General features: G+C 42.5%; 1 protein-coding gene and 1 long non-coding RNA gene across 2 annotated transcripts in view; one reads left to right on the top strand and one right to left on the bottom strand.

The window, feature by feature from the left end:
* Window positions 1-2,568: 2,568 nt before the first annotated feature.
* Window positions 2,569-16,217, bottom strand: LOC112613992. The gene is made up of 3 exons (XR_003117026.1): window positions 15,970-16,217; window positions 14,399-14,512; window positions 2,569-2,678 (listed from the first exon to the last, which is right to left on the bottom strand). It is a non-coding gene; the product is annotated as an uncharacterized LOC112613992 (long non-coding RNA).
* Window positions 16,218-16,262: 45 nt separating this feature from the next.
* NUP133 (nucleoporin 133) overlaps window positions 16,263-24,589 on the top strand; it is a 68,650-nt gene continuing 60,323 nt past the window's right edge. The window contains exons 1-4 of the mRNA XM_025384569.1: window positions 16,263-16,581; window positions 18,450-18,568; window positions 22,752-22,855; window positions 23,986-24,093. Of these exons, the coding sequence (XP_025240354.1) occupies window positions 16,400-16,581; window positions 18,450-18,568; window positions 22,752-22,855; window positions 23,986-24,093 (513 nt within the window). The 5' untranslated portion in view covers window positions 16,263-16,399. The remainder of the gene's footprint in view (window positions 16,582-18,449; window positions 18,569-22,751; window positions 22,856-23,985; window positions 24,094-24,589) is intronic.

Below are 24,589 nucleotides of genomic sequence, written 5' to 3'. Positions count from 1 at the left end.
AAAAAAGAAAATTTACCTGAAATCCCCCACGTGAAGATAAAATTTCACATTGTTGACTAGGTGTGGTGGCTCATGCCTGTAATCTCAGCACTTTGGGAGGCTGAGGTGGGTGGATCACGAGGCCAGGAGTTCGAGACCAGCCTGGCCAACATGGCGAAACCCCGTCTCTACTAAAGATACAAAAAATTAGCTGGGCGTGGTGGCAGGCACCTGTAATCCCAGCTACTTGGGAGGCTGAGGCAGGAGAATTGCTTGAACCCGGGAGGCAGAAGTTGCAGTGAGCCGAGATCGCACCACTGCAGTTCAGCCTGGGTGATAGAGTGAGACTCCATTTCAAAAAGAAGAAAAGAAAATTTTCACATTGTTGAGCTCAGCATTTTGTTATGTACCCTCCCAGGCTTGTCTCTACGTGCAAGGTCTCCCCTGACCCTGGGCCTGACAGGTTCTCAAAGAATAATCACAAGTTGAACCATTGTAGGTCACACCCTTGTTAAGTGCACTCTTATAAAAGTAGGGCTCCATTTTGGAAATTCATCTTTTTTTTTTTTTTTTTTTTTTGAGACGGAGTCTCACTCTTACCCAGGCTGGAGTCCAGTGGTGCGATCTTGGCCACTGCAACCTCCGCCTCCTGGATTCGAGCGATTCTCTTGCCTCCCGAATAGCTGGGCCTACAGGCGTGCCCCACCATGCCCGGCTGCTTTTTGTATTTTTAGTTGAGAGGGTTTCACCATGTTGGCCAGGCTCATCTTGAACTCCTGAGCTCAAGCGATCCGCCTGCCTTAGCCTCCCAAAGTGCTGGGATTACAGGCGTGAGCCACCGCGCCCGGCCTGGTTTTAGTTTATTTTTGATAAGCTTTGGCAGTTTTATAAAATAAGATGAATTCCCGGCCAGGCGTGGTGGCTCACGCCTGTAATCCCAGCTACTCAGGAGGCTGAGGTAGGAGAATCGCTTGAACCTGGGAGGCAGAGGTTTTAGTGAGCCGGAGATCCCACCACTGCACTCCAGCCTGGGAGACAGAGTGAGACCTTGTCTCAAAAGTAAATAAATAAATAAGTGAAAACCAGTACAAATGTTACAAAACAAATATAGATGAAATAATTATGTGAAAACTACATTGTAAATGTTCCTTTGGAGTGTATTTCTGAGGCATCATGGGGTTTTCCTGGTCATCTCTGTCCACTGAATTCATTCAATAAACATTTACTGAGCATCTTCGATTTTGCTAGGTCCTGTGCTAGGTGCCGACTGTGCCTCCCTCACAAAGCTAGTGCAAGGGTTGGCAAACAGCTGTTTTCGTATAGCCTGCAGGCTAAGGATAGTTTTTACAGTTTTAAATTGTTGGAAAAAATCGAGAGAAAAATATCTCATGACACATTAAAAATACATGAAATTCGGCCAGGCACGGTGGCTCACGCTTGTAATCCCAGCACTTTGGGAGGCCAAGGCGGGCGGTCACGAGGTTAGGAGTTCGAGACCATCCTGGCTAACATGGTGAAACCCCGTCTCTACTAAAAAAAAAAAAAAAATACAAAAAATTAGCGGGGCATTGTGGCGAGCGCCCGTATTCCCAACTACTCCGGAGGCTGAGGCAGGAGAATGGCGTGAACCCAGGAGGCAGAGCTTGCAGTGAGCCGAGATCACACCACTGCACTCCAGCCTGGGCAACAGAGCGAGACTCCGTCTCAAAAAAAAAAAAAAAAAAAAATGAAATTCAAATTTCAGTGTCCATAAACAGCTTACTCCTTCTTGTACGAATTGTCTATGGCTGCTTTCACACTATAGCCACAAGGGGGAGGAGTTGTGACAGAGACTACATGGCGTACAAGCTGAGGTGCCTGACAGAAACCTCACTGATGCCAGAGATAGTGAAAAAATTCCGCACTACTTGAAGGACTTCTAAACCACGCTGAAATTTAGAGCCATCTCAAAAAGTTCCATTGACAGGATTAGATGAGTGCCCTGAAAATGACTGGGTGTGTGTAATTTTCATATGTGTTCTTCATTGTTCCTGTGCCTCTCCATTTTCACACACTAATTACCATGCTGTGAGAATGGGAGTCTAGTAATTCCACCACATCGGCACGGAATCATTTTGGCTGCTTTCCTGTTGTCGACTGCAGTTGTTAGTCCTACACAGATCAAAGTTTGATCTTAACTGCAAAGGTGATATTTTGGGAAGGACGTACAGAGGAGAAGCACATCTCCAAGTAGAACCACAAGTTGGCTGGGCGCCTCACACATACACACATGTCTACACTGGGGAGGTATTTTTCTATTTATTTTAATAAAATTTAAATGTGCTTATATTGCATGTAGGGGGAAAGAAATACCTTTTCTTCCCATCTTAGGTTCATAGCTAAGGCCCTTATAACAAAAACCAGATTCACAAGAGAAAAGCATGCAAACTTATTTAAAAGTTTAACATGACATAGGAGCCTTTGGAAATGAAGACCCAAACAAACAGGGAAACTTGTGCATTTTTATGCTTAGGTTTGATGAGTGGACAACATGCGGAAAGGTATGACTGGACAAAGGTCTGATCTAATGGTAATAACTGGGGGAACTTGGTAAAGCCTGTTTGTTCAGACTCTTCTCTGTGGCCCTGTGTCTTCAGAGATAAGGGTGTTTCTTTCCTCCAGGTATGGGGAAGGCATCTCTCAAATGAGGGTCTTATGACCTGCTTTAGGGGAGAAGGGTGGAAGAAGGTCAGAGAATGATCTTCCTGCTTCTACTGTGTTCTCAAATGCCAAGGTGTCACATTTTGGGGTGGTAAGTCCTAAACCCTGTCACTGCACACACTATTTTTTATTCTATAAGGTGTACATGATGTTGATATGTGTATGCATAGTAAACTATAGTCAAGCAAATTATCATATCCATTATCTTCCAGAGTTACCTTTTTTGGGGTTTTTTGAGGAAAGAGTCTATAAAATCTCCTCTCAGCAAATTTTTGGGATATAATACAATGTTGTTAACTATAATCCTTATGCTGTACATTAGATCTCTAGACTTATGCATCTTTTGTAACTGCAACTTTGACCTAATTCTCTGCACATACTATTTTTAACCAAACTGCTTTTTAGAAAATTTGCACGAATATTTTCCTACATTGTTAAGTGTTCATTACTCACGTCCATATGTATTCTTTTAAATATAGCTTTTCATAATGCTTTCTTTTTTTTCAGACTCAGGACCTTAGTATTTTTTTTTCAGTTTTCCATAATGTGGATGCACTATAAATCTAGTTGACAATTTATGTTACTTTCTACTTCCTTCACTATTATAAACAATATTGTCTTTATTATTTGATTTTTTTCACATAAATTTCTAAGGTGAAATTGCCAAGTAATTATAAGGCTTTTTGATAGAAATTGTCCTCTTAAAAGATTGTACTTTTACAATCCCACCAGATAGATATGTAAGCAGTGCTTGTTTCCCCACAGCCTTTTCAATATGAACTGCTACCATTTCTTTTTTTCCACTCTGTTGCCCAGGCTGGAGTACAGCGGCCGATCTTGGCTCACTGCAATCTCTGCCTCCCGGGTTCAAGCGATTCTCCTGCCTCAGCCTCCTGAGTAGCTGGGATTACAGTTGTGCACCCACGATGCCCAGCTAATTTTTGTATCTTTTTTTCTTTTCTTTTTTTTTTTTTGGAGATGGAGTCTTGCTGTGTCGTCCAGGCCGAGTGCAGTGGTGCAATCTCAGCTCCCTGCAACCTCTGCCTCCTGGATTCAAGCGATTTTCTGCTTCAGCCCCCCGAGTGGTTGGGACTACAGGTGGGCGCCACCACGCCCGGCTCATTTTTGTATTTTTAATAGAGACAGGATTTCACCATGTTGGCCAGGCTGGTCTCAAACTCCTGACCTCGTGATCCGCCCGCCTCGGCCTCCCAAAGTGCTGGGATTACAAGCGTGAGATATGCACCCGGCCACTGTTACCATCATAAAAAAACATCTTTGGGAGGGTAGGGGGAGGAAGAGCATGAGGAAAAATAGCTAATGCATGTGGGGCTTAATACCTCGGTGATGGATTTGATAGGTGCAGCAAACCACCACCATGGCACATATTTTATTTTATTTTTTTTTTGAGAGAAAGTCTTGCCCTGTCACCCAGGCTGGAGTGCAATGGCACGATCCTGGCTCACTGCAACCTCCGCCTCCCAGGTTCAAGCGATTCTCCTGCCTCAGCTTCGTGAATAGCTGGGATTACAGGCGTGCACCACCCCACGCCTGGCTAATTTCTGTATTTTTAGTAGAGACGGGGTTTCACCGTGTTGGTCAGTCTGGTCTCGAACTCCTGACCTTGTGATCTGTCTGCTTCAGTCTCCCAAAGTGCTGGGATTACGTGCGTTAGCCACTGCGCCCAGCCTATTTACTTTTTGAGACAGAGTCTCGCTCTGTTGCTCAGGCGTGAGTACAGCGGCATAGTATCAGCTTACTGCAACCTCCACCTCCAAGGTTTAAGTGATTCTCCTGCCTCAGCCACCCAAATAGCTGGGACTACAGATGCACACCACCACGCCTGGCTAATTTTTGTATTTTTAGTAGAGACGGGATTTCACCAGGTTGGCTAGGCTGGTCTCGAACTCCTGACCTCAGGTGATCTGCCCGCATTGGCCTCCCAAAGTGCTGGGATTACAGGTGTAAGCCACCGCCCCCAGGCTCTAACATTCCTTTATTAAATTCTTTTAACTACCTAGCTTGAGGGTACCATCTGTTTTCTCTAGGATTTTTTCTTTTCTTTTTTTTGAGACAGAGTTTTGCTCTGTTGCCCAGGTTGGAGTGCAGTGGCGCCATCATGGCTCACTGCAACCTCCACCTTCCTGGCTCAAGCAATTCCCCAGCCTCAGCCTCCCAAGTAGCTAGGATTACAGGTGCACACCACCATGCCCAGCTAATTTTTTGGTATTTTTAGTAGAGACGGGATTTCATCATGTTGGCCAGACTGGTCTTGAACTCCTGACCTCAGGCAATCCACCTGCCTGGGCCTCCCAAAGTGCTGGAATTATAGGCGTGAGCCACCACGCCCGGCGTTCTCTAGGATCTTATTTGACAGAGCCTAAAGGCCCTTCATAGTCTCTCCTTATTTCTCCAATTTCCTTTACTTTTAGTCTTTCAGGTTGATTTGTCTGTTTAAAGTCCCTGGTTCTAATCCCAGTTACTCAGGAGGCTGAGGCTGGAGGATCACTTAAAGCCACAGGAGTTTGAGACCAGCCTGGGAAATATAGCAAGACCCCATTTTTTAAATTGTATTTTTTTGGAATTTAAAATAAAATTTCTTGGGGAGACAGGGTCTCCCTATGTTGCCCAGGGGCTGGTCTTGAACTACTGGCCTCAAGCCATCCTCCCACACCTTAGCCTTGCAAGGTTCTGGGATTACAGACATGAGCCATTGTGCCTGGCCATGAGACCCCATTTCTAAAAATGTATACATAAATAAAAAATAGGCAGGTGTGGTGGTACATGCCCATGGTCCCACCTCTGAGGCTGAGGCAGGAGGATCACTGACGCCCAGAAGGTCAAGGATGTGGTGAGCTTTCATCACGCCACTGCACTCCAGCCTGGGCAACAGAGTAAGACCCAATCGCTAGAAAAATAATAAAGTAAAATAAAAATAAATAAAGTCCCTAGAATGCACCAAGTCCTTTGCTGCTTCAGGACCTTTGGCCAAGGATCCTCTGCCTGAAATATTCTTCCTCGTATTCTCTTATGCTTCATGTCTCAGGTTAAATGTCCTTTTCTCCCAGAGGCCTTTATAGACCTCCATCCAAAAATAGGAAGCCCCAGTGATTCTCTCTCATACACTTTGCTGTTTTATTTCATAGTACACATCTCAGCTTGTAGCTGGATATTTGTGTTCATTTTTTCAGTGTCTGTCTTTCTCATTGGTCTGTAATCTCCATGAGGGTGGGACCTGTTGGGCTTTGTTTAGTTATTGTCCGGAGCTGCGTGCCCCGGCCATAGCGAATAATAATTAACGATTAAAACGCCTGAGCTCTATTCATTTCCACCTCTCACCTCCTTCCTAGATTTGTCCTTTTCCCTGTATTAAATACCTCACACAAGATGGCGCTCTTCCTGCTTCTTCTTCACCCATCTTTCCCGCACGCGCGAAAATTGTTACTTTGTAGCACAGGCGCCATCCCGCACCCGGGAAAGTTTCCAACTGACAGCGCAGGCGCAACATGACGTCCGACCAGAGAAACCAATACCTACCTGGCCACGCCCTCCGCGATGAGATCATCTCCGCCTGTGGCCCAACCCCTTCCCCTCCAAGTGTATATAAGGCGTTGCATTACCTCCATTAAACGAGACTTGATCAGAGCACTGTCTTGTCTCCATTTCTCGTGTCTCTTGTTCCCCAAATTCCCACTCCCTCCTCCAGGGCCTGCTTCGACGATCCCGCGGGCCGGGATACATGGCGCCCGAACAGGGACCTGGAAACGAGGGACTCCATGAGGAAGAGGACGCCAAAGGACGGTCGACCGCTAACAAGGACAAAAGAAATTAAACTCTTCCGATCATCGCGGGAACCTGCCGCGTCTGAATCGAAGGTAAGTGGCGCGTCCGAAATGGGACAAGAATTAAGTCAGCATCAAATTTATGTAGGACAATTAAAAGAGGCTTTAAAGATACGAGGAGTAAAGGTTAAAGGTAATGATTTGTTTAAATTTTTTGATTTTGTAAAAGACACTTGCCCTTGGTTCCCACAGGAAGGAACTATTGATTTCAAAAGATGGCGTAGAGTAGGGGATTGTTTTCAGGACTATTATAATACTTTTGGGCCAGAAAAAATTCCTGTGACCGCCTTCTCTTATTGGAACCTCATTAGAGATTTAATAGATAAGAAGGAGGCCGATCCACAAGTCATGGCTGCGGTCGCTCAGACAGAGCATATTTTAAAGGTTAGTTCCCGCTCTAACCTCACAAAGCCTCCGCAAGATACGGAGGAGGATCTCATTTCCCTCGAAAGTGATCATGAGGAAATCAAGTCTCCTTCTGTAACAGACAAAGAAATGCCACATGAAAACAAACCAAAAAAATGCCCAATTTTGCAGATGCTTCAAAAAGAGGAGGAAATTAATAAGCCTAATCAATCAGACATAAATTGGGATGATTTAGAGGAAGAGGCAGCTAAATATCACAACCCTGATTTGCCTCCCTTTACTTCATACCCGCCCCCATATAATAAGACACATAATGAGGCTTCTGCGCCCATTGTTATGGCAGCAATAGATCCCAAAGAAGAATTAAAACAAAAAATTGTTCAACTAGAAGAGCAAATTAAACTTGAAGAGTTACATCAATCATTGATAATTAGGCTCCAAAAGCTAAAAACAGGAAATGAAAAAATACCCAACTCAGACGCTATGGAGGGTTCCTTGCGCCCACCTCAGCGGCCTGGACAACATGTTCCAAGAGGGGGGTTAGTTGCTAGCCGACAGAGAGAAGACTCCTCCCCCAAAGACGTTTTTCCAGTCACTGAAACCATAGATGAACAGGGACAGGCTTGGAGACATCATACTGGGTTTGACTTTACTATTATAAAAGAGTTAAAGACTGCTGCCTCTCAGTATGGGGCTACTGCTCCATATACTCTTGCTATAGTAGAATCTGTAGCCGATAATTGGCTCACTCCTACAGACTGGAATACCTTAGTTAGGGCAGTCCTTTCTGGGGGAGACCACTTAATTTGGAAGTCAGAGTTCTTTGAAAATTGTAGAGATACAGCCAAAAGAAATCAACAGGCAGGAAACGGTTGGGATTTTGATATGTTAACTGGTTCAGGTAATTATGCAGACACCCAGACCCAAATGCAATATGATCCTGGATTGTTCTCACAAATCCAGGCTGCCGCTACAAAGGCCTGGAGAAAACTTCCCGTTAAAGGAGATCCAGGGGCCTCGCTCACAGCGGTTAAACAAGGACCCGATGAGCCATTTTCAGACTTTGTGCATAGACTTATGACCACGGCAGGTAGAATCTTTGGAAATGCAGAAACGGGTGTAGATTATGTTAAACAGTTAGCTTATGAAAACGCTAACCCCGCCTGCCAAGCGGCAATCAGACCTTATCGAAAGAAAACAGATTTAACAGGATACATTCGCCTTTGTTCAGATATTGGGCCCTCATATCAACAAGGCCTAGCAATGGCCGCCACTTTTGGCGGCCAAACAGTAAGAGACTTCCTCATTAACAAAGGTAAAGATAAAGGGGGATGTTTTAGATGCGGTAAAAAGGGACACTTTGCAAAAGATTGCCATGAAAACCAAAATAAGAATCCAGAAGCAAAAATTCCAGGCCTTTGCCCAAGGTGTAAAAGAGGAAGGCACTGGGCAAACGAATGTAAATCTAAAACTGACAGTCAAGGAAATCCTTTATCCCCCAGGCAGGGAAACGGGATGAGGGGCCAGCCCCAGGCCCCGAAACAAGCATATGGGGCAGTCAGCTTTGTTCCAGCCAGCAACAGCAATCCATTTCAAAGCTTAGTAGAGCAACCCCAGGAAGTGCAGGACTGGACCTCAGTTCCACCTCCCACACAGTACTAACACCTGAAATGGGACCACAAACCTTAAATACCAGAATATATGGACCTTTACCACCTAACACTTTTGGGCTACTTTTAGGAAGAAGTAGTGTCACCATGAGAGGCTTACAAGTCCTCCCTGGAGTTATCGATAATGATTATGAAGGGAAAATTAAAATCATGGCCAGAGCTATTAACAACATTATTACTGTCCCTCAAGGAGTTAGAATAGCTCAGTTAATCCTGCTACCTTTGGTTAAAACAGATAATAATATCCAACACTCTAATAGAAATATAAAAGGTTTCGGATCATCAGAGATATATTGGGTGCAACCAATTACAAATCAAAAACCCTCTCTAACCTTATGGTTAGACGGGAAGGCATTCACTGGGCTAATAGACACAGGGGCTGATGTAACTATCATTAAACAGGAAGATTGGCCCTCTCATTGGCCTACTACAGAGACTTTAACTCACTTGAGAGGAATTGGACAAAGCAGTAATCCTAAACAAAGTTCTAAATACCTAACATGGACAGATAAAGAAAACAATTCAGGCCTTATTAAGCCATTTGTCATCCCTTACCTACCTGTTAACCTTTGGGGGCGAGATCTGCTCTCTCAAATGAAAATTATAATGTGTAGTCCAAATGATATAGTTACTGCACAAATGTCAACTCAAGGATACACCCCTGGTAAAGGTCTTGGAAAAGGAGAAAACGGTATTCCACAGCCTATACTGGTTTCAGGACAACTTGATAAAAAGGGGTTTGGAAATTTTTAGCTCAGGCCACTGACATACCTGCACCCCAAAGGTACGCTGACCCCATTACTTGGAAGTCAGATGAGCCCGTTTGGGTTGATCAGTGGCCTTTACTCAATGATAAACTAAGTGCTGCCCAACAGTTAGTGCAGGAACAACTGGTAGCAGGACATGTTGTGGAAAGTAACTCTCCTTGGAACACACCTATTTTTGTTATTAAAAAGAAGTCTGGCAAATGGAGACTCTTACAAGATTTAAGAGCACTAAATATCACTATGATCCTTATGGGTGCCTTACAACCAGGATTGCCTTCACCAGTTGCGATTCCTCAAAAATATTTTAAAATCATTATTGACCTTAAAGACTGCTTTTTTACAATTCCCCTTCACCCTGCTGACCAAAAAAGATTTGCCTTTAGTCTTCCATCTACAAATTTTAGACAACCAATGAAGCGCTATCAATGGAAAGTCTTACCTCAGGGTATGGCCAATAGTCCTACCTTGTGTCAAAAATATGTAGCTGCTGCTATAGAGCCAGTCAGAAAAACATGGACACAAATGTATATTATACATTATATGGATGATATTTTAATAGCAGGAGAAATTGGCGAACAAGTCTTACAGTGCTTTGCCCAACTCAAACAAAAGTTAACAGCAGCCGGACTACAAATAGCCCCAGAAAAAGTACAATTATAAGATCCATACACCTATCTTGGTTTTCAAATTAATGGACCCAAAATCATTAATCAAAAGGCCGTTATACGTCGTGATCATTTAAAAACTTTAAATGATTTCCAAAAATTACTGGGAGACATAAATTGGCTTCGGCCGTACTTAAAACTCACTACAGGAGAGTTAAAACCTCTTTTCGATATATTAAAAGGAGACTCTAATCCAAAATCCCCCAGGTCCATTACTAAAGAAGCATTAATAGCACTCCAACAGGTGGAATATGCCATTGCAACACAATTTGTTACCAGTATTGATTATTCTCAGCCATTAATATTCATTATTTTTAACACAACAATAACCCCTACTGGCTTATTCTGGCAGAACAATCCCATTATGTGGGTACACCTGCCCTCCTCCCCTAAAAAGGTTTTGTTGCCTTATTATGATGCCATAGCTGATCTAATTATCTTAGGAAGAGAAAACAGTAGAAAGTACTTTGGAATAGAACCCTCTACCATTATACAGCCCTACACTCAATCACACATCCATTGGCTGTTACAAAATACGGAAGCCTGGCCAATTGCTTGCGCTTCTTACACTGGCATAATTGACAACCATTACCCACCTAACAAACTCATTCAATTTTGCAAACTTCATGCGTTTGTGTTTCCCCATATTACCAGTAAAGAACCTCTCAATGACGCATTACTAATTTTCACTGATGGATCTTCTACAGGACTCGCCGCATACACTTACAATAATGTAATCGTTAAATTCCAGACCACTTATACATCAGCTCAGCTGGTCGAATTGCAAGCTATAATTGCAGCATTATCAGCTTTTCCTTGTCAGCCACTTAACATTTACACAGACAGCGCCTACCTGGCTCATTCAATACCCCTCTTAGAGACCGTGCCTCAAATTAAACATATTTCAGACACAGCTAACTTATTTTTACAATGTCAACAACTTATTCAAAAAAAGGACTACTCCCTTTTTTCTTGGGCATATCAGAGCACATTCAGGATTACCGGGACCTTTAACACAAGGTAACGCAACAGCCGACACGGCAACAAAAACCATAGCCACAGTCACTACAGACAATTTGCAACAAGCACAAAAAGCACATGCCTTACATCATTTAAACGCCCAAACCTTAAGACTTATGTTTAAACTTACTAGAGAACAAGCTCGACAAATAGTTAAACAATGCGCCAACTGCATAACGTATTTACCTGTTCCTCATTTAAGAGTTAACCCCCGAGGACTCATCCCCAACGAAATTTGGCAAATGGACGTTACTCACCACTTAGAATTCGGTCAACTAAAATATATCCACGTATGCATAGACACCTATAGTGGATTCATTATTGCAACTCTCCAAACAGGAGAGGCCACTAAACATGTCATAGCTCATTTATTACATTGCTTTTCTATTTTAGGAATACCCAAACAAATCAAAACAGATAATGGCCCTGGTTATATAGCCAAAACCTTTTTACAATTCTGCAATACCCTACAAATTAAACATACCACAGGCATTCCCTACAATCCCCAAGGACAAGGTATAGTAGAAAGAGCTCATCTGTCATTAAAAACTGTTATCACAAAATTAAAAGGGGGGAGCTGGTACCCCGTGAAGGGTACCCCCAGAAACATACTCAATCATGCCCTGTTTATCCTTAATTTTTAAAATTTGGACAGTCATGGAAAGTCTGCTGCCAACCGTTTCTGGCATCCTGAATCTCAAAAACAGTTTGCAATGGTAAAATGGAAAGATCCACTTGATAATTCATGGCATGGCCCCAATCCAGTTTTAATTTGGGGAAGAGGCTCAGTATGCATCTTCTCACAAAAAAATGATGCAGCCAGATGGCTGCCTGAAAGATTGGTAAGACAAATAAATCATAACCATTGTCAGTCCAGGGAAAATAAATCTCCCTGAGAAGTTTCTTCCTTTTTGTTTTTCAGAAAATGAAGCCTAAAATGAGATTCCTTTGGAAAATAATCGCTCTATATAGCATAGTGACAGTCTATGCAGGTTTTGGTGACCCTCGTAAAGCAAGAGGATTACTACGAAAACAATACGGCCAGCCTTGTGACTGCAGAGGGGGACAAATATCTGAATCTCCGTCAGACAGAATCACCCAGGTGACTTGCGCGGGCAAGACAGCTTACCTAATGCCAAACCAGTTATGGAAATGTAAGTCTACCCCAAGAGACACCTCGCCTAGCGGGCCGCTCCTAGAATGCCCTTGTAGCTCTTTCCAATCTTCTATACATAGTTCCTGTTATACCTCCTATCAACAATGCAAATCAGGCAATAAGACATACTATACGGCCACGTTACTAAAAACACAAACTGGAGGTACCAATGATGTACAAGTATTAGGATCCACTAATAAACTTGTACAATCTTCTTGTAATGGCCAAAAAGGAAAGCCTGTTTGTTGGAGCACTACCGCTCCCATTCACATTTCTGATGGAGGAGGCCCATTAGATATTGCAAGAATTAAAACCGTCCAGAAAAAATTAGAAGAGATTCATAAAGCTCTATATCCTGAACTTCAATATCACCCCTTAGCCCTGCCTGAGATTAGAGATAATTTTAGGCTCGATGCTCAAACTTTTGATATCCTCAATGCTACTTACAATTTACTTCAAATGTCCAATACAAGCCTAGCCCACGATTGTTGGCTTTGTCTTAAAATGGGCCCCCCCTATTCCTCTAGCTATACCTAACCTTTTGTTGTCCTATGTCAATTACTCAAATGAATCCTTGGTAAATAATTCCTGTCCTATTATTTCTCCCCTCTTAGTTCAACCGATGACGTTTTCTAATTCCTCTTGCCTCTTTTCACCGTCATATAATAGCACTAAAGAAATTGATCTAGGCTATGTTGTGTTTGACAACTGTACCTCCATAATCAATGCCACTAACCCTTTGTGTGCTGTAAATGGCTCGGTTTTCGTCTGTGGAAACAACATGGCATATACTTATCTACCTACAAATTGGACAGGGCTTTGTGTTCTGGCCACTCTTCTCCCCGACATTGATATCATCCCTGGAGATGAACCTATCCCCATCCCTGCCATCGAACATTTTATTTATAGACCGAAACGAGCCATACAATTTATTCCCTTATTGGCTGGACTAGGAATCACCACTGCATTTACTACAGGAGCCACAGGCCTAGGGGTCTCACTAACCCAATATACTAAACTATCCAACCAATTAATTTCAGATATACAGACCTTATCCAGTACTATACAAGATTTACAAGACCAAGTAGACTCATTAGCTGAAGTAGTTCTCCAGAATAGAAGAGGTCTAGATTTATTAACAGCAGAACAGGGAGGGATCTGTTTGGCTTTACAGGAAAAGTGCTGTTTTTACGCCAACAAATCCGGAATCGTCAGAGATAAGATAAAGACTTTACAAGAAGAACTAGAAAAGCGCAGAAAGGGCCTGGCTGCCAATCCATTGTGGACGGGACTCGATGGACTCCTCCCCTATCTCCTGCCATTTCTTGGTCCTTTACTTACTCTTCTACTTTTCCTCACTCTCGGGCCTATAATCCTTAATAAGCTTATGGCATTCGTCAGACAACAAATCGAGGCCTTCCAGGCCAAACCTATACAGGTCCATTATCATCGCCTTGAGATGACTGAAAATGGTGAGTCTTGTTTGCCTCAATAAGACCACCTCCCCTGTGTGCTGAACTGGACAGTCAATGACGGGTAAGAGGACACTATCTCCACCGGAGCCTAAGACAGGAGGGCCGCCCTTGCTGCTGCCTTATCCCATGACGGGCCTAGAAGGTGGGGATGAGTTGACCCAACCTAAGACAGGCGCAGTTCCTGAGGGGTTGTTTTCTTGTCATAAAACAATAAAAAGGGGGACCTGTCCGGAGCTGCGTGCCCCGGCCATAGCGAATAATAATTAACGATTAAAACGCCTGAGCTCTATTCATTTCCACCTCTCACCTCCTTCCTAGATTTGTCCTTTTCCCTGTATTAAATACCTCACACAAGATGGCGCTCTTCCTGCTGCTTCTTCACCCATCTTTCCCGTGCGTGGGAAAATTGTTACTTTGTAGCGCAGGCGCCATCCCGCGCCCGGGAAAGTTTCCAACTGACAGCGCAGGCGCAACATGACATCTGACCCGAGAAACCAATACCTACCTGGCCACGCCCTCCGCGATGAGATCATCTCCGCCTCTGGCCCAACCCCTTCCCCTCCAAGTGTATATAAGGCGTTGCATTACCGCCATTAAACGAGACTTGATCAGAGCACTGTCTTGTCTCCATTTCTCGTGTCTCTTGTTCCCCAAATTCCCACTCCCTCCTCCAGGGCCTGCTTCGACGATCCCGCGGGCCGGGATAAGTTATAAACCTTAGCACTTATCACATAGCCTGACAAATAGTAGGTACTCACTAAATCCATAACGAATGGATGACTTTTAGTGCTGTCTGCTCACTATCCTTCAAGTCATACATTTGGACTCCAGGAAAGTTCTTGCTCAAAGGTGTCGGCAAGTCATTCTAACTCCTGCAAACAACAGCTTTTACAATAGGATGGTGGGGAAACCACTAACCAGTCCAACAAGGCACAAGAATACAATTGATCCCACCAATCCTCTCAGACACAACTATTAATACTCTTTATTGCCTATTTCACACCCCTCCTTGTAAGAATGAAACAGGAGGGAAATGCACTGGGCTCTCAGAGCCCTAAGACTCAACAAGCTGCCAAGTTGGATTAGACACCCAGGTTGGAGAAGGAGTAAAGCAGCTAGCCTATGGAACCTTGGCAAGATAACTGCTCAGATGCCACTGACATGCATAGATCGATGACTGGCTTCCCAGGGGAATGTCAACAACTGACACCCACACTGTGGTCTCCCACATGTGGATACATCAGTGTTTACTTAACCATTCCCTTATTTCAACACGTGTTGAATGAAAGTCTACTATATGTCTGTTACTGTGTGCCACAAAGGTAACAAAGTCACTGCTCCTGCTGCTTTTAAAAGACATTTAAAAGGAGGTACTTGAGAGACAGTTATGAAAACAAACTATTATGCAGGATAAAAATACAGTCTACACAAAGGAGCAGAGAGGACAAAAAGGATAAGGGGTATCTAATCCTGTGGAAGGTTTCACTGAGAAGGCAGCAACAGAACTGACTTGATGCGTAAGGTAGGCGCCTTCTGGACCAACAAGGCACGGAGTGCATTCCAGGTGAAAGAAACATGTACATGCGCATTGGAGGGGGATTTGGGTTTTTAAGTTCTTGGAATGTGGAGTACAAGTGGGAAGTGGTGGAAGTACAACACGTACAGAAAAGCCAACCTGACTTAGATCACATAAGACCTTGCAAAGGAGCTTAGCAAATAACTACTGGCAATGGTCAGCCACTGAAGCATTTACAGGCCCAAGAGCAGCATTAGGTTTGCCTTAATTCATTGGGTTGGCACTGAGAAGATAGAGTGGAGTCAGACTAGACACAGGTAAGGAACCATCTCCCCATCTCTCGTCTCTCCCACTCCCTCCCGCTGGCAGTAAAGAGGCTACGCAGTGGTTGAAGAAAAGTACCAGAACCAGGGCAGAGGCGGTGCAAATGTGTGATCTAATACAGATACGTAGGAGCTACAACGTATACCAGGATCTTAGGGTGGAGGTAAGTGTGAGGGATGACTGCGGATAGAGCTCCTCTCTTTGCCTTGGACAACTGGCCAGTCTTACCAAGCTGGGACAGAGATGGTGGTAGGAGAGGGGTCCTAAAGGAAAACATGAATGTGCTTTTCATAAGCGGATTGTGAGGAGTCCGCAAGACTTACAGGTGAATGTGTCCCCTAGGGAGCTGATTTGATAGGGGTCTGGGGGTTTTGAGCTGGATCCAGGTTAGAGACACGGATTTATGGCGTCATTAGCGTGGAAGAAACTGTGCAAAGTTGAATGGGAAAATGGCAAACCTAGAAAACAGCAAATATCACAGTGCGATACCAGTGTCAGCTTTACGGCTTTTCTCCGTCCTCAGCTTGGACTGAGGAACATCTTTCATTTCACAAGAGGCTCAGGAACTACCAGTGTGAAAAGAGGCTGCGTTCAAGTTGCTGGAGGGCCAGTTCCAACTAGGCGCAGTCAAGAAGGAGGCCTGGCTTTGCGGCTTCACGTCTCTGGAAGCTCTGCACTCCAACGGTTCTGGATCTGAGGCCACTGGCTGCCTTCCCGACCTCCCCCGCGGGCTGGGCGCCGCCCTTAACGCCACGATCACGCCCCCGCCAGCGCTCCTACCGCAACCCGCGAGAGCCACTGCGTTTGACGTCATCATGGCGCGCCATCCCTCCCCTTAGGTGTTTAATCTCTGCGCGCAGGCCGCGCTGAAACCTGACGGCCAGATCCCTCGCCGTCCAAGTCGCTGCTCCTTCGAGTCATGTTCCCAGCCGCCCCTTCTCCGCGGACCCCGGGTCCGGGGTCCCGAAGGGGCCCCCTGGCCGGACTGGGGCCCGGCTCCACGCCCCGTACGGCCAGCAGGAAGGGTCTGCCCCTGGGGTCTGCAGTCAGCTCTCCAGTGCTCTTCTCACCGGTGGGCCGGCGTAGCTCGCTAAGCTCACGGTAAGTGATCTCCTTGGTTGGGTCTGGCAACCAGCAGGCTCACCGGCCGCAGTGGGCCGGATCGGTTTGTGTCTTCAGAAGCCTTCGGAACCGGGGGCGGCGGAAGAGAATGCCAGAGTATTGGAAAATAGACGTTTTCCACTCTTGCAGGTCATACCTGCTTCACTTTTTGAGTTGATTCCCCACTTTGCATTTTTCATGGATACCTTTGTGCAGAAGTGAAGTACAAACCGGATTCGCATCAGTGGTACTACCGCTGTGCTCTGGCGTAAGTCACTCGTGATTTTTTTCATTTGTGAAATGGCGATAATATATGTCACCTGAGCCAGAGGAGCTAGTATGAATTGCCACGATGCAGATGTAAGGTGATGGTGATAATGAGGACCTGCAACCCTGAAAGATCATTGTTTAATGTCTAACATACCAACTGACATTAATATCTGATGATTGGTAATTAAAGGGTTTCTAGCTACGGAATTTAACTTTCTAGGTAAATTATAGGGAAAAGGCTTTACATAAGTGAGATAAGTACTGTGGTAATTTAGTTACTAAAACTGCTGCTTTGGAGCACCAGTAAAATCACACACACCCTTCCCCCCACCCCCAACACACACAACATGTTCATAATTAACCTAAAACTTTAGAAGGTAACGTGTTTCTGCATAGTTTTCTCTGAATTCATCTATAAGAAATGAATTTTTCCCTGCAGGAAAACACCGAGTATTGTGTCTTGAAATTGTGGTTAAAATTTATCTGTAAAATTTTGCAGTACTTTAAAGGAGAAGTGGTTTTTAAAGAATACACTGTATCTTTGACTTTTTTTTGGCATATTTTGAAAAGTACTTTACAAAGTGCTGATCTTGGCATTGTTTTCTATTCCTTTTACGAAAAGTTGGAGAATAAAAGCGTACTTTATTTACTGTGTGTGTTGTTTTATTTAAATCTCTTCATTTGAAGAAAAACTTCTGTTATCCTCTGTCAGGAAACAAAGCCCTCAGCCATTCTGTATGTGCATCTCCTCATTAATTCTCATAAGACATAGAATAACTTATTCTGGTGGCTTTACAGTATTCTAAATGTTAAGAGGGTGAGCAGGAAATAAAGTTTTTACTCTGATATCTGCTGTTGAAGACCATGTAACAGCTGATACTTGTAACCTGTTTGATTTCTTGCTTGGTTGTACAGATCTGATAGATTTTTTTTTCTTTTTTAAAGAGACAGGGTCTCACTCTCTGTCACCCAGGCTACAAGCTGGTGCCACAATGCCTGGCTAATTTAAAATTTTTTTTGTAGAGACAAGGTCTTGCCATGTTGCCCAGGCTGGTCTTGAACTCTTGGTCTCAAGCAGTCCTCCCACTTCAGCCACCCAAAGTGCTGAGATTATAGGCATGAGCCACTGCCCCGGCCAGATCTGGTAGATTCTTAAAACCCTAAAGCCAAATGAGAGCTTAAATCTCATCTAAGCCAATATTTGTAAAATATATTTGACCACAACATATGGTAAAAGCTGATTTTGTATTCTGTCTTTCAAAAATATTGATTGAGATCTGCAAAACGACCCACTGTTTGAAAAAAACACTGGTCTAGTTAAGCCTTATTTCACAGCTAAAGAGGCAGAATTATAAGGAGTTTAGGTGGATACAGGCATGCATTTTATTACTAGAGCATATGGAATTGAAGCCAAGTTTTCCTAAATCCTGTCTTTTTTTTTTTTTTTACATGAAAAATATTACATTTAATTACATGGTAAATATAAGCCAGTGTTAATTTTTTTCAAAGAACTCCTTACTGGGAAAATACATACATAAATAATTAGGATAATGGAAAATTTTAAGTTATAAGTAAGGTAATTAGACTTTTTTCTTTAGAGGAACACCAACACGAATGTTCCCACACCACTCCATAACTGAGTCTGTGAACTATGATGTGAAAACGTTTGGATCTTCTCTTCCTGTTAAAGTCATGGAAGCGCTAACATTGGCTGAAGGTAGGTGTCATCTTTCCATTTACCTATATTAGCAATTTAGGATGGAGCCTAGATGCGGCATAGAGATTAAATTTGTGTTTTCTCACGTATACCTTGACTTAAATGGAGAGAGATGGTAGCCTCTCTAGGTTTTGTTTTGTTTTGTTTTGTTTTTTGAGAGAGAGTCTCACTCTGTCCCCCAGGCTGGAGTCCAGTGGCACAATCTCAGCTCACTGCAACCACCACCTCCCAGGTTCAAGCGAGTTTCCTGCCTCAGCCTCCCAAGTGGCTGGGATTATAGGTGTGAGCCACCATGCCGGGCTAATTTTTTGTATTTTTAGTAGAGACAGGGTTTCACCATGTTGGCCAGGCTCATCTCGAGCTCCTGACCTCCGGTGATCTGCCCACCTTGGCCTCCCGAAGTGCTGGGATTACAGGCATGAGCCACCACACCCAGCCACCTGTCTAGTTTCTTATTTTATTTTACTTTTTTTTTTTGAGATGGAGTCTCGCTCTGTTGCCTAGGCTGGAGTGCAGTGGCGTGATCTCAGCTTACTGCAAGCTCCTCCTCCTGGGTTCACGCCATTCTCCTGCCTCAGCCTCCCGAGAAGTTGGGACTACAGGCGCCTGCCACCATGCCTGACTAATATTTTGAATTTTTAGTAGAGACTGCGTTTCACTGTGTTAGGATGATCTTGATCTCCTGACCTCGTGATCCGCCTGCCTCAGCCTCCCAAAGTGCTGGGATTACAGACGTGAGCCACCGTGCCCAGCCCTAGTGTTTTACTATAATTGAGATATATAATAAATTTGAGAAGGAGAATGAGTTCATTTGAACACAATCAAATTAATGGTTTTAGGTACTGTACAGTAGTCCCCCATTATCTTTGAGGGATATCTTCCAAGATTCCCCAGTGGATACCTGAAACCTCGTATAGTACCAAACCCTATATATACTGTGTTTTTTTCATACGTACACACCTATGATAAAGTTTAGTTTATAAATTAGGCACAGTAAGAGATGGACAGCAATAACTAATAATAAAGTGGAACAGTTACAACAATATACCAGCACTACTCTTGTATTTTGGGATCATTAAATAAGAATACAAGCATTGCATTACTGCAACAGTTGATCTGGTAACTGAGACAGCTACTAAGTGACAAACAGCTGGATAGTCTCGGGGTGTCCAATCTTTTGGCTTCCCTGGGCCACACATAAAATACACTTACCCTAACAATAGCTGATGAGCTAAAAATAAATAAATAAATACATAGATCTGTGTGTAAATCTCATAATGTTTTAAAAAGTTTACAAACTTGTGTTGGGCAGCATTCAAAGCTGTCCTGGGCCACACGTGTCCCTGGGCTGTGGGTTGGACAAGCTTGGTGTATACAGTATGGAAATGCTGCACAAAGGGTTGATTCACAACCTTTAGACAGGACAGTATGAGATTTTTATCACTTTACCCAGAACAACATGCAATTTACAACTTAGGAATTGTTGATTTGAATTTTCCATTTAATAGTTTCAGACTACAATTGACCACAGGTATTTGAAACTGCAGATAAAAGGGGAAAATACTGTATATGCAAAATTCAGTCCTGTTTGAAGAGTTGATCAGGTTTATCAAGTTTACCATTAAAAAAAACCCCCAAAACTGGCACTTTATGTTATTGGGTTTAACAATACAGTAAAATCAAGTCCTACCTCTATTTCTGGATCCTATGTAGCATCCTAGAGGCTGTGTGCACAAATTTATGATGTTACCATTGTGGTGGTGTACCTTTAGAAGAGTCTGTTGGCAGAGAATTAGTGTGGAATTTTGACAGATACAATCAACACAAGCTTAGAAAGGCAACTTTAAAGATGAGCAATTGGATGACACTGAAAGAGCAAAGTTGAGAGCATCCTTAATATCTGTTGAAGTCATTTTTATTAAGGATTGAATTCTAGATCTTTGTGATTTTTCTGGAACAGTGTTTTTCAAATTGTAGGAGTGACCAAAATTTAGCGGTTCTTGACCAGCATTTAAAAAAAGAAGAAATAGAATGCATCTCATATAATGTTTAGTAAATTTTGTTTTACTTAAATTGTATATGGGTGTATCGTGATGTAAAGTGTATTATACTGTGAATAACTCTGTATTCTGTATTTACTGTATATATTACTGTTAACAGTAAAAAAAAAAAAAAAAGGCTGAAAGTACTCTGTTTTACAAGAAGGAATATATCTCATCAACTGGAACTTGCACATCTTGCCTATAGGTCCTTGGGAGCTTTAGGGATAGTTGTTTTCAGACAACTAAACTACCAACCTCTGTATACATTGTTCTGTTTTAAATAAATAAATATACATATTGTGTATATATATGTATATTTTTCTCCTCTAAAAATTTCAGTTTAAATTACATTTAAACCTTTTAACGTACTCCTGGTATTTTAACAGACTAGATTAAATAACACAGCCCCACATCTAGAAATTCAGAGAGTCCCTAGGAGTCAGGATATATAAAACAAAGAGATGTGTCAACTTGAAGAACTCTTCCACGCTTAGAATCCTGCCAACTACTGTTAAGTCAGCCCTTAAGGGCACACCAGTCGAAGATCTGGAGTAGTTGTAGTGCTTTCAAGAAAAAGGAAATTACTGAGCAGATAGTTCAGTTGAGCAAAAAGTCCTCACTTTAGCCTGGGCTTGGTTTGATATTTTCGCTTGTACATTATGCCTTTTACTTAGCCCTTCTACCTTTCTTTAAAGAGCAAAGTTCGACTTAATAAAATTTCCAGGGCTGTTAACACGTTTGTGGAGGTTTACCACCAATACTAAGACATATGCTAATTTAGTTTTGTCACTTAATAGAGAATGTAACTCTTTGTCTCCATATAATAAATAGTTTATCATTTCTTTAAGGAGCTCTTATTTGAAAATTATGTGCTTTTGAAGGAGCATTATTTTCCTTGAAATGTTTTATATAGTTAATGAGTTTATTATTTGTGTTACTTTATCGATATAAATGTTGCTAAATATTTCTTTTTTGTTTGTTTGTTTGTTTTGAGATAGAGTCTCGCTCTGTCGCCCAGGCTGGAGTGCAGTGGCGCGATCTCGGCTCATTGCAATCTCTGCCTCCCAGGTTCAAACCATTCTCCTACCTCAGCCTCCCGAGTAGCTGGGATTACAGGTGCACGCCACCACACCTGGCTAATTTTTTTTTCTGTTTTTGGTAGAGACGGGTTTTCATCGTGTTGGCCAGGCTGGTCTCAAACTCCTGACCTCATGATCTGCCCACCTCGGCTTCCCAAAGTGCTGGGATTACAGGCATGAGCCACCTCACCCAACCTTTTTTTGTTTTTGTTTCTGCTTTATTTTTTGATATGGAGTCTTGCTCTCTTGACCAGGTGGGAGTGATGTGATCATGGTTTACTGCGGCTTCAGTCTCCTGGGCTCAAGTGGTCCTCCTGTGCCTCAGTCACTCTAGTAGCTGGGAAGTGCACCACCAAGCCTGGCTGTTTTTTTTTTTTTTTTTTTTTAAAGAGATAGGGTCTCACTTTGTTGCCCAGGCTGGCCTCAAGCAGTCCTCCCACATTGGCCTCCCAAAGTATTGGGATTTATAAGCATGAGCCACCATGCCTGGCCTAAATATGTCTTATAGAAAATAAGCTATCTGTTTATAACAAAAAATTAAGGAATATTAAATGTCCCAAATACAACTGTTGCCTTTAGATACATTTCTTTTTTTTTGAGATGGAGTCTGACTCTGTTGCCCAGGCTGGAGTGCAGTGGTGCGATCTTGGCTCACTGGAACCTCCACCTCCCGGATTCAAGCAATTCTCCTTCTCAGCCTCCTGAGTAGCTGGGACTACAGGCACGTGCCACCACACCCAGCTAATTTTTTGTAGTTTTAGTAGAGATGGAGTTTCACCATTTTAGCCAGGATGGTCTCGATCTCCTGACCTTGTGATCCACCCACCCTGACTTCCCAAAGTGCTGGGATTACAGGCATTAGATATATTTCTAAAGCTGGTTATCAGAGTTAAATAGATCTCTTGTTTTTGGTGTTGATAATTTTGGAACATTCAAACGTATTTGTTGTGAATTAGTCCTTTCTGAGTATGCCAATTACTTTTTTTTTCTTTTTTTTGATAAAGCGTGTGGTAATAAAGATTTATACTATATGATTAGTCACTCACTCATTTTTTCCTTTAGTCGATGATCAGCTGACCGTTAACATAGATGAAGGTGGATGGGCTTGTCTGGTGTGCAAAGAGAAGCTCATTATTTGGAAGATTGCTCTGTCACCTATTACTAAGGTAATGGCTCTTCAGAGAGCTGGAAGGAGATAGAGGAGAGGAATGCCAATTGACTTTTTATTTTTACCCTTATTTTTTTACAGTTGGAGGATAGTTAATATGAAACTACTTAGGCATTAAGGGTTTGCATTTTCATAGTAATGTGAAATAATGAGCATGCATACACATTTGTATATTGGGAAAAAAGTCTCCCCCTTTTAAAGATCTGTATTTACATTTAATAAAATTAGAGACATTGAAATTTTCAGTGAATATTGTGCTAATCCGTCTGCCTAATGAAGTATCAGACTAAATGCTACCTATATAAGCAAATGAACTTTGAGTTTGCATATTTCCGAGAAGATAGAACTATGTTTTGTTGAACCTACTGAATGATGCTGAATAAAATAAGAAAATATGATACCAATTGCTAGTTAAACTTTTCCCTTGTCCACTTCCAACAGTGGGTTATCATTTGCATGTCTAGTAACTTATCCTCAGCAACCTTTTTCTATTCGTTACAGCTTAGATGCACTACTCTTTTCCACCACTTATTACTCACTTGGCCATGTTCCATTGGAACTCAGGGCTCCTGGTTACCTCAACTCTTCACTTCTGCTGAACTGTGTTGCTGCTGCCTAGAAAAGGGTATATGTGGTTAGGAGTAATAGGTGAGGGAGAAGTCCTGGGGGACATACTGAGTTAGCTGAGGGATCCTGATATTTGGCTGAGAGTCTAAGAAATATTTCCTGGGTAACTTGGTATAATTACTCTTTGTTCATGCTAATTTTAAATGTCAAATAAACAAATCAATAGTAGATTGGGAAAGTTCCATAGGAAGCCTAAGCACTTCTCTTAACCTCATTTAGCCTTCTCTTAAGTGGACTTTTCTAGCCCAGGAAGAGGTTAGGATAGTCGTTCTTCAGAGTTTGGTCTAGCTTTAAGTTTTCATGATTCAATATCTCTTAAGATACTTTGTTTTAAAATTACTGAAAGCCTGATTAAAAGGAGATGTGAGAAGAAAGAATATTTGTAGAATGGTGTTTCCAGCAATGAGTCAGAATCTAAAGTATGCAGAGAAGGGAAATCAGATGCATCTTCAAAATATTGGATTTGATGTGAAAGATTTTCTGTTTGGGTTTGTTCTACAGTTATCTGTTTGCAAAGAACTTCAGCTGCCATCTAGTGATTTCCACTGGAGTGCTGACTTAGTGGCTCTTTCTTACTCTGCTCCCTCAGGTGAAGCACATTCTACTCAGGTAGGTGACTTAAAAGCTTATTGAAATAAACTTTTTACAGTAAGGACATCCAAAGTTGAAGGAATCATCCTATTTGATTTTGAGACATAACTATAAAGCTATAGAAATCAAGATATTGCGATATTGGCAAAGAGAGCCACACACATGGGGCAGTGTAACAGAATAGAGAATACAGTTACAGATCCACATAAAGGCGCCAGTTTGATCTTTGACGAAGGTGCAAAAGCAATTCAGAAAGGATGGTCTTTTACGATGATTTTTCTCTGTATCAATGCATAGTGTAGGAACATTTGTGATTTTAAAATTACAGATGACCAATTTGTATTGTATTGAATTTTCCCTTAAACCTCATACCTTGTTATAAAGATTAATTTGAAATGGGTCATAGATCTAAATGTAAAACAGTAAAACTTTTAGAAGAAAACAGGAGAAAATCATTATGACCTGAGATTAGACAGAGTTCTTGGAAATCACCAAAAGCATGATCCATAAAAGA

This window comes from Theropithecus gelada, chromosome 1 (genome assembly GCF_003255815.1).
Source record: "Theropithecus gelada isolate Dixy chromosome 1, Tgel_1.0, whole genome shotgun sequence".
NCBI classification, from domain to species: domain Eukaryota; kingdom Metazoa; phylum Chordata; class Mammalia; order Primates; family Cercopithecidae; genus Theropithecus; species Theropithecus gelada.
This window is presented reverse-complemented; position numbering and strand designations above follow the sequence as displayed.